General features: G+C 43.3%; 2 protein-coding genes across 2 annotated transcripts in view; one reads left to right on the forward strand and one right to left on the reverse strand.

The window, feature by feature from the left end:
- Nucleotides 1–8,466, forward strand: part of bmp6 (bone morphogenetic protein 6) — a 50,527-nt gene extending 42,061 nt beyond the window's left edge. The window contains exons 5-7 of the mRNA XM_069716950.1: nucleotides 3,140–3,216; nucleotides 5,124–5,234; nucleotides 6,544–8,466. Coding sequence (XP_069573051.1) covers nucleotides 3,140–3,216; nucleotides 5,124–5,234; nucleotides 6,544–6,693 — 338 coding nt within the window. The 3' untranslated portion in view covers nucleotides 6,694–8,466. The remainder of the gene's footprint in view (nucleotides 1–3,139; nucleotides 3,217–5,123; nucleotides 5,235–6,543) is intronic.
- txndc5 (thioredoxin domain containing 5) overlaps nucleotides 1–14,668 on the reverse strand; it is a 137,451-nt gene that overhangs the window by 119,995 nt on the left and 2,788 nt on the right. The window contains exons 5-10 of the mRNA XM_069716969.1: nucleotides 13,964–14,079; nucleotides 13,116–13,202; nucleotides 12,305–12,469; nucleotides 11,491–11,573; nucleotides 10,844–10,973; nucleotides 8,308–10,109 (exon numbers count right to left, since the gene is read on the reverse strand). Of these exons, the coding sequence (XP_069573070.1) occupies nucleotides 9,987–10,109; nucleotides 10,844–10,973; nucleotides 11,491–11,573; nucleotides 12,305–12,469; nucleotides 13,116–13,202; nucleotides 13,964–14,079 (704 nt within the window). The 3' untranslated portion in view covers nucleotides 8,308–9,986. The remainder of the gene's footprint in view (nucleotides 1–8,307; nucleotides 10,110–10,843; nucleotides 10,974–11,490; nucleotides 11,574–12,304; nucleotides 12,470–13,115; nucleotides 13,203–13,963; nucleotides 14,080–14,668) is intronic.

The following is a 14,668-nucleotide window of genomic DNA, read 5'->3' on the forward strand; positions in this document are numbered from 1 at the left end:
AGCATTGGCTGCTCATATATAAACTCTGTATTTCCACATTAGCAGGCACCCAGCGAGCGGCCCTTCCTATTGGAGAGGAAGGAACCTTAAACTCGGGAAACACCTGACTGTATCTGACGGTTACAGATGACCTTTTGACCTCACTGCGTCTCTGACTGCCGTGACCAGTCTCACCTCTCGCTTCCTTTTTCGTACAGAATTAATTTGTCTAATCAGATAACAGATTCGTGCTCTGCTGCAATAAAAAAAAAAAGAAGGAAAGTCTGTTTCTATTAGAGAATTTAGATTACACAATTTTATTTGTATTATCAACTTAATCATATTAATGATTCTTATGTTTTTTTTAGATAGTGATTGGTAGATTTTCTTACATAAAGTGCATTCATAATGTTGAGCAGCTGCAGATCTTTAGTACAGGTGGTGGGAGCTGAAGATCAAACTCAGTGCCTCGCTCCATTTTTTTTTCTTCTCCTTTTCGCCTCCTCGTTTTTTTCACTGCAAGATGAATCCAAGGGACCAGTCCAACCTGCTCTCCCCCTCTCTGCCTGCGTCTCTCTTTATATTTGAGATGAGTCCAGCTAAAACACATGGGTCTGGGCAGTGGGTTTGAGCGTGTCTGCTCAAAACCAAATTGAATTTGATGATGAAATCTTAATGCAACAAGCTCTGGTGGATTTAAATCACAAAGCTTGAATGGGGAGCTAAGTGGGTTTGGCTGCTACGCAGATAAACATCAGTGAGCGAGTGAGTGAGTGTGTGTGTGTGTGTGTGTGTGTGTGTGTGTGTGTGTGTGTGTGTGTGTGTGTGTGTGTGTGTGTGTGTGTGTGTGTGTGTGTGTGTGTATTTGTGTGTATTTGTGCGTGTGCTGCAAAGTGCCACTAGTAATGAATAAGAGACGTTCAGATGTAGGGAACCAAAATCAATGACCCTTACATAATTGAAATGTGTTTGTATATACGTCTGTGTGTGTGTGTGTGTGTGTGTGTGTGTGTGTGTGTGTGTGTGTGTGTGTGTGTGTGTGTGTGTGTGTGTGTGTGTGTGTGTGTGTGTGTGTGTGTGTGTGTGTGTGTCTCCGTCCAACTCCAGCTGACTAAACAAGGCTGCTGTCGGTGAGTTGGTGAGGTGAGCGGCTGGGTGGTGTCTGCGACTGAGTGACAAATCCCCGACTGCAGTCTGACTCACTCTCACTGACAGACACGCACACGTGCAAACGCTTCTGGACAAAAAAATCTGAAAATGCGGTTGTGTGCATGTATTATATTGAATATGTTTTTTATTTTTTTTATTTTCCTGTCTATATATGGTGAGGCAATAACAAAAAAAACAGTTTTGCATGACTTGACAGGATAAGAAGTTACAAACAGTACTGAAAAAGTAACAAATGTCAGTTTCGGATGAAACAGTTGCTCACAGACTTAAAGTTGTAATTTGTTTTCTTTGTTTTATGGGAAGTTCTCAAACAGGTATTATACTTAGTGAAACACTGAATCAAAAATTTTGATTGTCTGCTTCATGACAAGTGACACAAACATGCAACAAAAGCAGGTGAAATTATGGATTTTTCTATGGCACACAAGAGATCAAATCAGGCGAATGTGCATATGAATGTGCATCTTGAGTCATAGCTGAGTTCCTCGTGTAGCCTTGACGACGGGATCGCGTATCTACGGGGAGGATCAAGAAAACCCGTGTGTGTGTGTGTGTGTGTGTGTGTGTGTGTGTGTGTGTGTGTGTGTGTGTGTGTGTGTGTGTGTGTGTGTGTGTTAGTGACAGAATGTGCTGTGATTGACTGCAACGCCTGCTCTTAACCTGCCATCCGCTCAGTCAAGCGTCTTGTCGCAGTCTGAGATGGCGGCCACAGAGAAACTTAGCTGAGCTAGCAGCAAGCTTTAAATTGTCTCTCTGGAAGCTAAAGAGACAAACATTTTACAAAATCACCCATCGGAGCAAATGGACTAACAGGTATTTATTGACTTTGCCAGCTGCCACAATTAATAAGCCCGTGCACTGGCTGCCTATCAGAACGGATTATAATGATACCATTGAATTTAAAGAAAAGCGATGCACGTGACTATATTTATGGACAAACTGTGTGTGGCCCTCAGGCCCCCAGTCATTTTCCTATTTTGCCCACTTGCTACTGAAGTTGAGTATCTCTGGTTAAGACGTGTTGGCTCGCCCAAGAAGCCACCCTTAACTTGCTCATGTGTGGCCGTGAGCGACAACTGGAAAACTGGATAAGAATCTTTCTTATTCTTTGGCCCCTAACCTTTTGCCATGGTTTGCATTTCCTCCGTCTCATTGTTCTCTCAGGGAGGTTAGCGATGAAGAAGTCATCAAAACAATCAAATCAACGAAGCAGGACAGAGAAAGCGAGCAACAAAGAGCCCTTGAAAGCTGAGTGGAAAGTCTGTGTCACCGCCTTGACTTCAGCGTGGTGACCGATGCCAGCAATGACCTCTTCAACTCAGAAAAACCAAACGTATACCTGGGACTGTCTGCAGCCCCGCCGCTGCTGGGCGGCCGCAGAGGGGAACACAGATAATTAAGAAGGAGCTGCAGGGCAGGAGAGTCCGTAAACACAGTTGTCACTGTCTCACCACTTCTGCTGTTGCCAAGTAATATGTGACTGCTGATGAATTCAATTAGGCAGGCGTTCAGATGCATTAGGCAGCAGATGAATGTGGAGCACGTAGAGCGCAGTGACCGCTGTAATGAGCACTTGTGCCTGAGCTCCGGTCTACGCCCTCGACATGTGTCTCCACCCAGTGCATTACACGAGGCGTGTTGTGTTATTCTTCTGCTCTCAGATTCACAATGTTATGTGTCATTTTCTCAGGATTTAATTGTGCATTTGTTTTTACATCATCATTTTCCCAAAGAAGGTTTTTTCTTTGTTTTTGCCGAGTGAGTTTGTGTCCTCGTCATGCAGGGAGACATTTCAGTAATGCTAATACTAAGGCTTTTCTTTTCAAGTCTGAGACCATGTACAGAGGGAATCTTTAGCATTGTATTATTATATTACAGATGATTTTGCAAAAAAATCATGCTAACCGTCCACTTTTATTTGTCTGCTACTTGATTGACTACGTGTGCATCTTGATGCAATTTCCTCATGATTTCCGCTCTTCTGTTTCAGATTACAACAGCAGCGATCAGAAGACAGCCTGCAGAAGACATGAGCTGTACGTCAGCTTCCGAGAGCTGGGCTGGCAGGTAAGTCCTCATAAACCTGTCTGCTGACAAGGTCCCGCTGGTCCTCACAGTGTCTCTCTTTAGGGACAGTTGAATTCTAATCAGTGTTCACCGACAGCCACATGCTGCATGTAGAACTTGGTACACAATGGATCCATGATATTGGATGTAAATCTACACATAATAATAGTAAGTTCATTTGTAATGCTCTATGCACAGAAACCAGCAAAGACTGAGACATGAATAAGAATAAAAAGGGTAAAGTGATAAGGATGAATGTGGATTTCTTGCATAATCATGTCTCTTTTTCAGTATGTACAGTATACAGTGTGTGTGTGTGAGTGCTGGGGGAGTGACATGCACAAATGTTGGCACTAAATCTTTTCAGTGTCAGGATTTATTTAAACTGTTGTAAAAAAGTGCCTCTTGTAACGAAACACTTTGTAAGAGTTTGTTAGAATTTTAGCTATTTCAGCAGAAATATCACCTAATACGTCGTCTGATTTTCACAGTAGTCCTAAAAGTAGACACAGAGAACCTAATTTGATAAACAAGACTAAAAGATTATAATTGTTCATTTATTTATTGTGAAAAATGATCTAATATTTTGTATCTATGAGCAGCAAATGTGTGTGAACCTCTGGGATTAACAGTTAATTTAAAGGTGAAACCTGAGTCGGTTGTTTTTAGTCAGTGGGATGATGAACAGGTGTGAGTGGGAGTCCTGATAACTATCGCACACTTAGAAAGGTATGTCGAGAATAAAAACAGAAAATCACTCAAGTTCAAGGTAAAGGTTAAGGTTAGGCATTTAGGTGTTACGGACATGGTTATGTTAAATGATGGATGATGTCAACGACATCGGCTATAGTGTGTAAGGCTGTGTGTGTGTGTGTGTGTGTGTGTGTGTGTGTGTGTGTGTGTGTGTGTGTGTGTGTGTGTGTGTGTGTGTGTGTGTGTGTGTGTGTTTACTAGAAATCAGACAAGAGGAAGAAATAGAAGAGAAGCTGTGAGCTGTTAATACAGCACTGACATCTAGAGGGAGACTGCCAGCAATCACACACACACACACACACACACACACACACGCACGCACGCACGCACGCACCACTACTACTACTACTAATACAACCACTACTAATACTACCACCACTACTACTAATACCAATATACTACTAACACTAATATTACCACCACTACTACTAGTACTGTTACTGCTACTACTACTAGTTTAATGTAAACTTGATCTTGTATCCTTTAATCCAAGTCTTCATATACAAATGTTATGTACAAATTTTATGTTTTAAATTATGAGGACTTGCTTTTTCTCTTGTTTTTTGTGACTGTGTAAACCGATTTATATCCCCACAACACACACACACACACACACACACACACACACACACACACACACACACACACACACACACACACACACACACACACACACACACACACACACACACACGCACGCACGCACACACAGGGGGGGAGCTGGGCAGAGAGAGAGAGAGACAGGCAGAAAAAGCGAGAGGAGAAAGACAGACAGTTTATTGACACAGACAGGAAGGTGCACTTGATAAAAACTCCAAAACAAGTCCAAATGAGGCGAAACATGCTGAGAATTTATCCGAGCAAAACATTGAGACACGGAAAGGAAGGAAGGAAGGAGGAGAGAAGTATTGCTTCCCTGAGTGATTTCCCAGACAGCAGCGTCGGAGCAGCGGTTTGTCCTCAGAGACGAGGTTAACCCTGAATCTACCAACACGAGTCAGGTGGGCTACTGACGAAGAGGACGGCCGACGTCGGGGCCCTCTTCACCCTTTTTGTTTTTTAGGAACAACTGCTGCCCACATACTCCAAACGCTTAGTGACATCGACTTCATGATTAAAATACCAGAAGAACTGATTTCATGTGTTTCTCTCAGGACTGGATCATCGCTCCTGAAGGCTACGCAGCCAACTACTGCGACGGAGAGTGCTCCTTCCCCCTGAACGCCCACATGAATGCCACCAACCACGCCATCGTGCAGACACTGGTAAGACCGTCCCACTTCAGTTTAAACACACTCACCGTTTCACAGACAGCAGTCATTTTCGGTCTGTCTCCGTCCTCCGGCAGGATCCTGTGGTGGCGCTCACACCGTTTGTCTTGTGGATGTAGAATCGGTGGAAATGGTGCAACAAGATGTAAAAGTGGCTTTCACAGAGTTGTGGTCATTTCCAAAAGATAACCGCAGCATGCTTATGCAACTTCTTCATAGATAGTTAGAGCGATAGATGCACTTTATTGAGCCCAAATTGTGAAATCTATGTCTGTATTGTTTTCTGTGGCCTTTTTATTGGTTTAAAGATCAAAGAATAGAATCCCAGGTACTGTGAAGCATGTTAAGTTAAAGGGGCACTCCACTAATTTTCTGCGAAAACAGTTATATAATGTCTGTTGTGGCTCCGTAGGAGCATTTTTAAGTCTGACAAAATAACTTTGATGATGTCAAAGTGATGTCATCAGAGTTGTTTTATACAGGTCACGAGAAACTGATGTTATGAACTTAAAGCTATTATGCGGGACCTTTAAATGAACGTTCATTACCTTTGAGTCCTTGGCAAACAAGTTCACGTGATGATTTAGTCAATCCATGCCACGTAAATCTCACAGTAACACAGAGTTTCTAAATCTGATGGCTGGTGAGACACTCCCACACTGGCTGGATGAAGGCATCCTGAGCATTGGCTGCCCAATACTAACTTCCATGGGGATGAAATAATTCAGTCATGCAGCTCTTCTACAATTTCCAAAAGTTATCAGACCGAATGGATTCGATGCATTTATTCATGAAGTCATTTTGCAGAGGTTGTGATGCCTTTTATTTCATGTATCCACAATGTGTCCACCGTTTTACGGTCTCAACGGTGACTTGAGCACATTCCCACAGTGTTTGTGTGATTAGACAAAAGTTCTTCACTGCAGGTTTAACAAAATCAGGCCATGGTGTCCTCTGCTCTTAACCTGCCGCTCACAGCTTAAATTTTCTTTGCTGTGATTAAAGTCTGGAAACCCTGTTTGCATTAAAGTTTGCTCAGACACTCTGAGCGGCCAATCAGGGACCAGTCACAGTGGCTGGGTGCGATGATGTAGTTATTGAGTTTTGGTGCATATGGTCAATGCTGATTGGTTAAAGGCTGCTCCAATAGTTTTCAACTTAACCCGCGGTCTACGCCCAATGGGATGCAACGACTGGAAATGATTCTCTCTGGAGCAAGGCCAGACCGTTATATTGACTCAGTGAATTTAGCTATCAGTTTTAAAATGTGCTGTACATCAGTCGTATTTGTCATCATTTTCAGGTGCACCTGATGAACCCCGAGAACGTCCCGAAGCCGTGCTGCGCCCCCACGAAGCTCCACGCCATTTCAGTGCTCTACTTCGACGACAACTCCAACGTCATACTGAAGAAATACAAGAACATGGTGGTGCGGGCCTGCGGCTGCCACTGACGCCTTCCAGTACTGCCAGTGCTTCATTTTAAAGTTGGGTGAGGTTGACCTCAGGAAGACGCCTGCAAGAAACGTCCACCCTGAAAGATCATCCGCTCCAATCATCTCGGACAGCTCAACACGTCCACCTGATAATAACACGGCATCAAACCAAAACGGGACCAATGCAAAAATTATACCCGGCAACTTCCAGTGTGGAGCCACCAAGACGTGTCTCTCACCTTCTCTATTAGCTGTGGACGGGACTCTTCACTTCATGGGTCTGCAACTGAGTGAGTGAGTGAGTGAGTGAGTGAGTGAGTGAGTGAGTGAGTGAGTGAGTGTGTGTGTGTGTGTGTGTGTGTGTGTGTGTGTGTGTGTGTGTGTGTGTGTGTGTGTGTGTGTGTGTGTGTGTGTGTGTGTGTGTGTGTGTGTGTGGGGAGGGGGAGGAGGAGGAGGGAGTGGATAAGTTTGTGTATCATATGTTTCTTGAAGTGTGTGTATGAATGCCTAAGAGGCTACTGCACCTCGTCCCTCACTGAGAGGGCGAGGGCCAAACTGAACTGTTGTGGGACCAGTCAGAGTGCTGCTTTCTTTCCCCCCGTCTCCTCACGGACATAAAAAAAAAAAACAACAACGAAACAACCACACGGTGGATCAGTTCTCAGAGGAGGCTCCGATAGTTACTGATGAACGACTTCGCTACAGCTAATGACCCTGTGGGGTTTGTGGAAATGATTCGAGTCAGATGGGAAAATACAAACCGTTTTTGTTTTTTTTTCTTCAGTGGAAATGTTGCTAACCCAAACAATCTAATACTAACCGAGTGATACATTGGAGTCCGTACATTCATATATCCTTCCTTTTTCCTACTGTATTTTTCTTCTCAAGCCATATTTGCCTTCCCAAAATATAATATGGACTGAACCAAAGTGACCGCAGGCTATTTTAGCTGCGCGCTGCTCCAAATATCCCCCTCCGTGTCAATATTTGCCGGGCTCGGGCCGAGCTGCGACTCACCAAGCTGCTTCAACATGATGCATGTTGTGGCTAAACTGATGTTTTTCTCCAAAGAACCGAAGAATACAGCCTTATCCCTCCGACATACCACAAATGGCCATTTCCATGTCGCTGCACTCGCAAAGTTAACAAACGCTTCCACCCCTGAAAACCCATCAAGAGACTGTGGAAAAACATTTAGCGAGTCAAAAACAGCCGGCAGGACGGTTTCTGTCAGCTTTCTGAAATTAGCTCTTTGCTTTTTCAACCCTGAGGGTGAAATTATGTCGAGATTTGTGTCCAGCGGCAACGTCTTCCCGACTGAACACGTTACTGTGAGCTCTGAAAAATCTTTTAGAGATCGTATTTTAAAGAAAAACTAATACCAATAACAATCAAAATACCTTACGTGCCTAACCAATCATAAATTACAAAATATACCTCTGGTAAGCTGCTGTTTACATTTGTGATCATGTTTAGACTGTTTTTGTAAATACTTGTACATTCTCAGCTTATTTATTGCACCTTTTATTAAAAAAGAAAAGTCACATCATTATTAACAGACAGACTCGAGAACAAAATGAAAATACAAACTTATTTTTGAAAAAAATTTATTACGAAATCTCATGATACAACTTGCCATTATTCACTCTTTTTTTTTTTTCTTTTTTTTTGTACAAAATCTATGGGTGGTGCACAAACCACGACCCATGTAAAGGAAAAAAAAAAAAAATACTTCCGTCACTGGAGTTCCTAAGACCATGTGCTATCCATAAAAACTTTTACTGACAAAAACCTGCTGTGTCTCGGACTGTTTTTGTACCTGGATTAGACAGTGAATGCACATAACCTGGGTCAAAGAGCGTTTGCATCGGAGCAGGTGGCTCCAGTTTACCGCAACCAGGTTCATCGCGCGGACTGAAAAAAAAAAAACTGCAGATGCCATTGGACTCAGGTTTGTGACACTTTGAAAGTCAAAAGAGTGGGTGAACGTCTCTGCTGTCAGACAGTAAATCATCCTGATATATTTGGTTTGTTTGGAAATGATTCGGACCCACAGGTGCAGTCGCGGGACGGTTATAGGACGGTCGCTCGTCCGCCCGACCCGGAGCAGCGGTGAATGTTCCTCTCGGGTCCAACCTCGTAAGAATCGTCGCAAAGATGTCCCAACAAATGAAGCAGGTTTCTGCAGAGAGCTCAGATTAAGGGATAAGCCGAGTTCATTATTTTTTTTTTCACGAGAAGCATCAGACTGCCCGTTTCGCCCCTCGACACTGGCTTCAAGTGACCCGAACCGTCACGTCCCGCTCCACCTACTGGTTTATGGGTTCCTAAATCTTGGGCCGGGCCTAATAAGTCTAGACATTCACGTGCTTTTCATATCAACAGCGGGCACTTTTAAGCAGACTTGCGCAGCAAATTAGATCCATTGCTAATGAAGCAAAAAGGAAAATGAACAGGATAGTAATTGAAAACGAGTTCAGTAACAGAGAAATGGGGCAGCATGGTCCGGGCCTGAGACTGAGTGCTGGGAGGAGTCGAGAGGCGCTCAGGAAGATCGCTGGAGTCAGAAAAATGTGTTGGGATGATTTCTTCACTTTTAAACAAGCACTCAGAATCTACGCATCATATATGACATGTTTATGATCCATGATCTGACTCCTGTGATAACAACTCCATGACAACCTCTTCTAGTCTGCGTGGGTGTTTCCCTGAGAGTTAAGTCAGACAGGCCATCGCTGGCGTGGATATGAAGTACCCTCAACTTAACGCTCAACTTCACATTGTAGTGCTACAGCCTTTACAGCCTTTGGAGAGACAGTACCGAAACATTAATGGCTTACAATTTACCAACAGATCCCATGATACAATTTAAAAAAAAAAAAAAAAAAAAAAATCTACAGAAGTCAGAAACAATATTTTTTTTTTTTTTTTAAAACAGGCAAAAACTTCAGTGCCCCCCTTTGTAATCAAGACAACTGTGCGAGGAGTTGTGGTTCAGATTGATAGAGCAGTGCTTCCAAAGTGGTTGTCAGACATATTACTTAATTTGCAGACCCAACTGACACCGTGCGATCTCCAGTAGATTTAAGGTCGGGGGGGGATACATTCACATCCCAACCACTCTACCAGGTTATTGTGTCCACTGGACACAGAGGAGACGGCATCGGCCGGCCGCTGACCCCTTTCTGAAGAGAGTGGAGAGAGAGAGAGAGAGACGGAGAGAGGGAGGTTTGGCTGCTGGAGGAGATCCAGTGGTGTCCTGTGCAGTGAGAAGAGTAGAGTGGTGGTGAGTGAGCGCCGACTTGCCGTTCCTACAGCTCATCTCTCGCCTGCCTCATCACGAAGTTGTGCAGACTCTCCAAGTCCCGCCCGCCGTCATGCTCGTCACCCTGCTCGCCCGCTCTGAAGAGGATCAGGGTGGGGTAACCGCGCACCTGTGGGGCGAGGGAGGCGCGCCGTCAGCCGGGAAGTACACGGCGTCGACGTATTGAACAATGCATATGACTAAATCATTCTTGAGTGACAAACTTAAAACAGTCTCGTGGTTGAAATCCACGTTTAAAAACTTTTTCAAAGCATTCAATTCAATTTTGAAGTATTTTTTTGATTGTGAAAAATAAAATTCTGTTACCTTTTTTTTTTTTTCGTTATGCTGGTATCCGTCGGCTAAACTGTTCATTTTCAGGCGTGTAGTTTAACAGTCGAACACCTTTTTTCTCCCACGAGATAAAAAAAATGAAGGTGGAACTCAAAAATCCTGCTCTTGATATTTTATTATTCTTTATTTTATTGATTTAATGTGATTGAGCTTTTTGTGACTTTATTAAAAATTGGATTTAAGGAACGTTAGACGACACCGCTGGCTTCCCTCCCGGTAACATCATTCAAACTCTTTACATATAATTAAAGCTAATAGTGTGTGTGCCAACACTTCTCAACCCACAACAGTGTTCAACCTGCTTTAGGCTTTTAGTCTGTAGCTTCTAATTAAAGTGAGGCGGTCGTATTATTTTATGTCTGTGAGATAAACCAGCAGCTTAGTTTTATGACACTTCCTCTTGGAAAAAAAAAAAGAAAAGCTGACCGTATGTGAGCGTGTAATATATCCATGTTGTAGACATACGCTGGCGTACCGTGTAAAGTGTGGATGACGTGTAGCTGCACTTACAGAGTACTTGTTGCAGATCGTGCGCTCGACGGTGCAGTCCACTTTGGCGATCTTGACGTCGGTGAGACCAGGAAACTCCTTCTTGGAAAGATCCTCCCACGTCGGAGTGAGATTCTTACAGTGGCCGCACCTGGACAGCCGGATAACACAAGAGTTTTACATCGCTGCAAAACTGACTGGCAGTTTGTTTGCAGGAAGTCCTGCCAGTGTTTGGCACACATTTCAAATTCAAAGTGTCTAAAGTTGACATCATTTCTCGCCATGATTCTGTCTGTTCTTGTTGGGGTTTTTGAACTCTGCAGGTAAAGTACGCAGGCCAACTGGTCTGTAAACATTTATTACTAAAGTCCATTATGATACGTTTAGTTTTTATCTCTACAAAAACATGCTGTTAATGCAGCAGGTTAGACAAATTATTTTCAACGGGACTTCGGTTATATATGACATGCCAGAGGGCTTTTAATTTGAAATGAGGGCTTTTAATTTGAAACGGATACAGGAAAGAGAACATTTCCGTTGTCGACCAAAGGTCAGTATTACTTGATACTTGGATTAAGTTTTACTGACGTGACGGAGTGCACACAACTATATCAGCACATAACTGTTTCAGCTTTTTGGGTCACTCGTTACAACACTGATGATCTTACCATGGAGCGTAGAACTTGATGAAGGTGAAGCCTTTGGCTACCGTCTCATCAAAGTTGGCCTCAGTCAGAACCACCACGCTGGACTGCAGACAGCAACATGAACTTTGAATTGTAGGGATCCATGTTCACCTGACCAGAGCATTCATTGTGTACTGCAGGTAGTGAGGATTTGTGAACCATGCGCATTGATCATGATCACTACTGATGCCCACATAAAAAAAATAAAAAAAAAAGTATTACACAGTGGTGACCGACTTCATCAGGATGATCACAGTGAAACACCACCAGCCTGGATCAACACACGAGGAGAAGGTAGACCGCTGCTGGGATTCAGTCAGTCAGTTCTGTGAAATTCTGGCTTCAATCAGCGGGAAGCAGCTCAGTTTACCAAAATAGAAGTTAAGTGGGTGCTAAGTTCAGAGATCTGCTGTGTAACTTCTGTAGAGGAGCTGTTGGCTCCAGTCCAAAGAAACATCAGTGGTTGTGCAGTAGCATGAAATAACCTTCTCTCTTTTTACAGCTGCTCGTGAGCAGCAGATTGACAATGAAGATACCCTTAAGAATAATGCAGGCGCTGCAACCTTTTAATTCCGGCTTTCATCACAGATGGATCAGAATAAATCTACAAGTGTGATGTCGAAAACCTGTCAAGTACCTCACAAAATGATCTGCATGATGGATCGCCACTGTGGGCAGTGACTGAAGATTCAGAGTCTATAAACACCAGCTCAGGCTGCAGTGCAGTTATCTCAAGATGCAGCTTAAACAGGCCACACAGAAAACAGCACGATATATTTGTGTCGTGAACACCTACCTCCTCCTCCTCCTCCTCCTCTTTGGCTGGTTCATCAGTGGGGATCTCGTCTGCTTTTTGGTCCTCAATTGGTTCTTCCTCCTCCTTGGCGAATGCAGCCTTCAGCTGGTTGTCCACAAAATCTTTGAAGGAGTCCAGGTCCCTCTTTCCTTTGTACTGTTCCGTCTACAGAAATACAACCAATACAACAATTAATACCTTATGGCAACTAAGATAACTGTGTGTGTGTGTGTGTGTGTGTGTGTGTGTGTGTGTGTGTGTGTGTGTGTGTGTGTGTGTGTGTGTGTGTGTGTGTGTGTGTGTGTGTGTGTGTGTGTGTGTGTGTGCATTAGAATTTTTTTTGGATTGAGGATCACGTAGGTGCCAATCAAACATGTTTTTCTCTCTGACCTCTGGATCTTGACAAGAACTCAGAGGTCTGAGCTTCCTTTAGGGAAACACTGGAAGAACCAGACTCTTATTTACACATTAAGAACTCAACACAGTGATTTTTACTGACCGTGATCATCAAGAATTTTGGAATCAACAATAAAAATATCAACTCTTCGCTGCTGTGATGAACCCACCCATAATCTTTTCTAAGTATGTATTTGTTTTGTTTTTTTAAACTATTTCGGAGACCACAGTATGATGTAACATAATGGAAGCTGTCAGTTTGCAGTAAATGTGAGAAAAGTGTCGAGGAGAAAACAACACAACAGCCACCGTAGCAGAAGGTTCACACGCAACCGGGCTGAGGAGTAAAAACACTGTTCACGCAGAGCTCATTTGGCATTTGGGAGACACAACTGGTCCCAAACATCTTCGGTACCTTCTGTCCGTTGTAGAAAAAGAGCAGTGTGGGATATCCTCTCACGCCGTTCTCAGAGCACACCTCGTAGTGCTGCGTACAGTCCACCTGCATCATAAATATAGGAACATCTGTTATCAAACGTCACTGCTAACATTGAGCCTGTGTTGGTTTATTAACGCGGTATGCAAATAGGCCATGTGGTTTGCATCCTGTTTATCAGACAGAGAACAGGATCACCGCACTGATAAAGCAAAGTAACTTCCATTGAAGAGAGAAAATGGGAGTCCTGCTTCAACATTGTGAAATCAGTGTTTGCTTTTAAAAGTGTGTCTCACACACACACACACACACACACACACACACACACACACACACACACACACACACACACACACACACACATTACATTACATTACATTACAGTAAAGACTAATGCCTTTGTAGCTGCCCTGATGTTAGTTGGGGCTGGATATCCTTCGAAAAAAAACTTTCGGGTTCCTGAACAATAGTTTTTTTTTTCCATTTCTATTTTTATAAAAGCCATTCTAAGAAAACGAAAATTACAGTACAAATGTTTGTTTTTTTATGCAGTTTAGCAAGCAGTGCGGCACAAGTGGCAGCGTAAATGAGGGAGAGCCGTGTGTTTAAAAATGAAAACATGTCAGTGTGGATGTGACCTCGGTATCTAAAATTGGTACTGAATGACAAGGTTTTTTTTTTTTTTCAACGAGATTGTACTGAAATAATTCAGTCTGTGCCATAAAAGTAACAAAGCTCAGTACCCGGCCCTCGTCACAGTATCCGTTGTTGTATTGATTTCATATCTGATCCGTGTGGACGGGTTCAGGAGCCTGTGCAGGACCCACCTTGCCGATCTTTATGTCGTCAGCGTGCTCAAAGGTGGTGGCCAGCTGCTCCCAGGTCGGAGCCATCGCTTTGCAGTGGCCACACCAGGGTGCAAAGAACTTAACAAAATGGGCGCCTAAAACAGGAGGAGAAAAATCCAAGAAAGAAAAACAAAGTGCAGATCAATAGCAAGAAAAGTATACACAGATGGAAGACAAAACAGAAAGAAGAAAATAAAATGCCCTGGCGTGTCCAACATAATTACTAATTTACAAAGTTCTGTACTGAAGCGAGCCTCAAATTTATAGGGTCAGATTTTTGATTTGACGAATGTAAAACTCACCACAGCCTGCTGTAAATGAAAATATACACTTCTTACAGGTTATACGCAACCAATTACACAACGTTTACAGCCGCTCTGTTGCCAAGAAGTGAAGGTGGGACCTGTAAACACTGCTTTAAAAATGCCTATGTCATATCCTGCCTTTTTTCGTCTCCAAACAAGAAATCATTTATTTTTCTTCAAAAGCAAAACATTTGACTTCAGTGGAGCTTAAGAGACGCAGTTTCGACGAGACAATTATCGTTGAGCACTGTTTATTTTTGCAGTCGTTTGTCTGAAATTGCAGAAACGTGAGGTGACAGACAGGAGACGAGGGGTTTTGCAGTCGGTACGTGTTGACTGGCTCTCAGTACTTCAGTTGAAATGTCAGCTATGTAAATTG

Source organism: Brachyistius frenatus, unplaced genomic scaffold, assembly GCF_029030835.1.
Source record: "Brachyistius frenatus isolate BFR_SWC_R1_liver_20210118 unplaced genomic scaffold, ASM2903083v1 Contig_165, whole genome shotgun sequence".
Lineage (NCBI taxonomy): Eukaryota > Metazoa > Chordata > Actinopteri > Embiotocidae > Brachyistius > Brachyistius frenatus.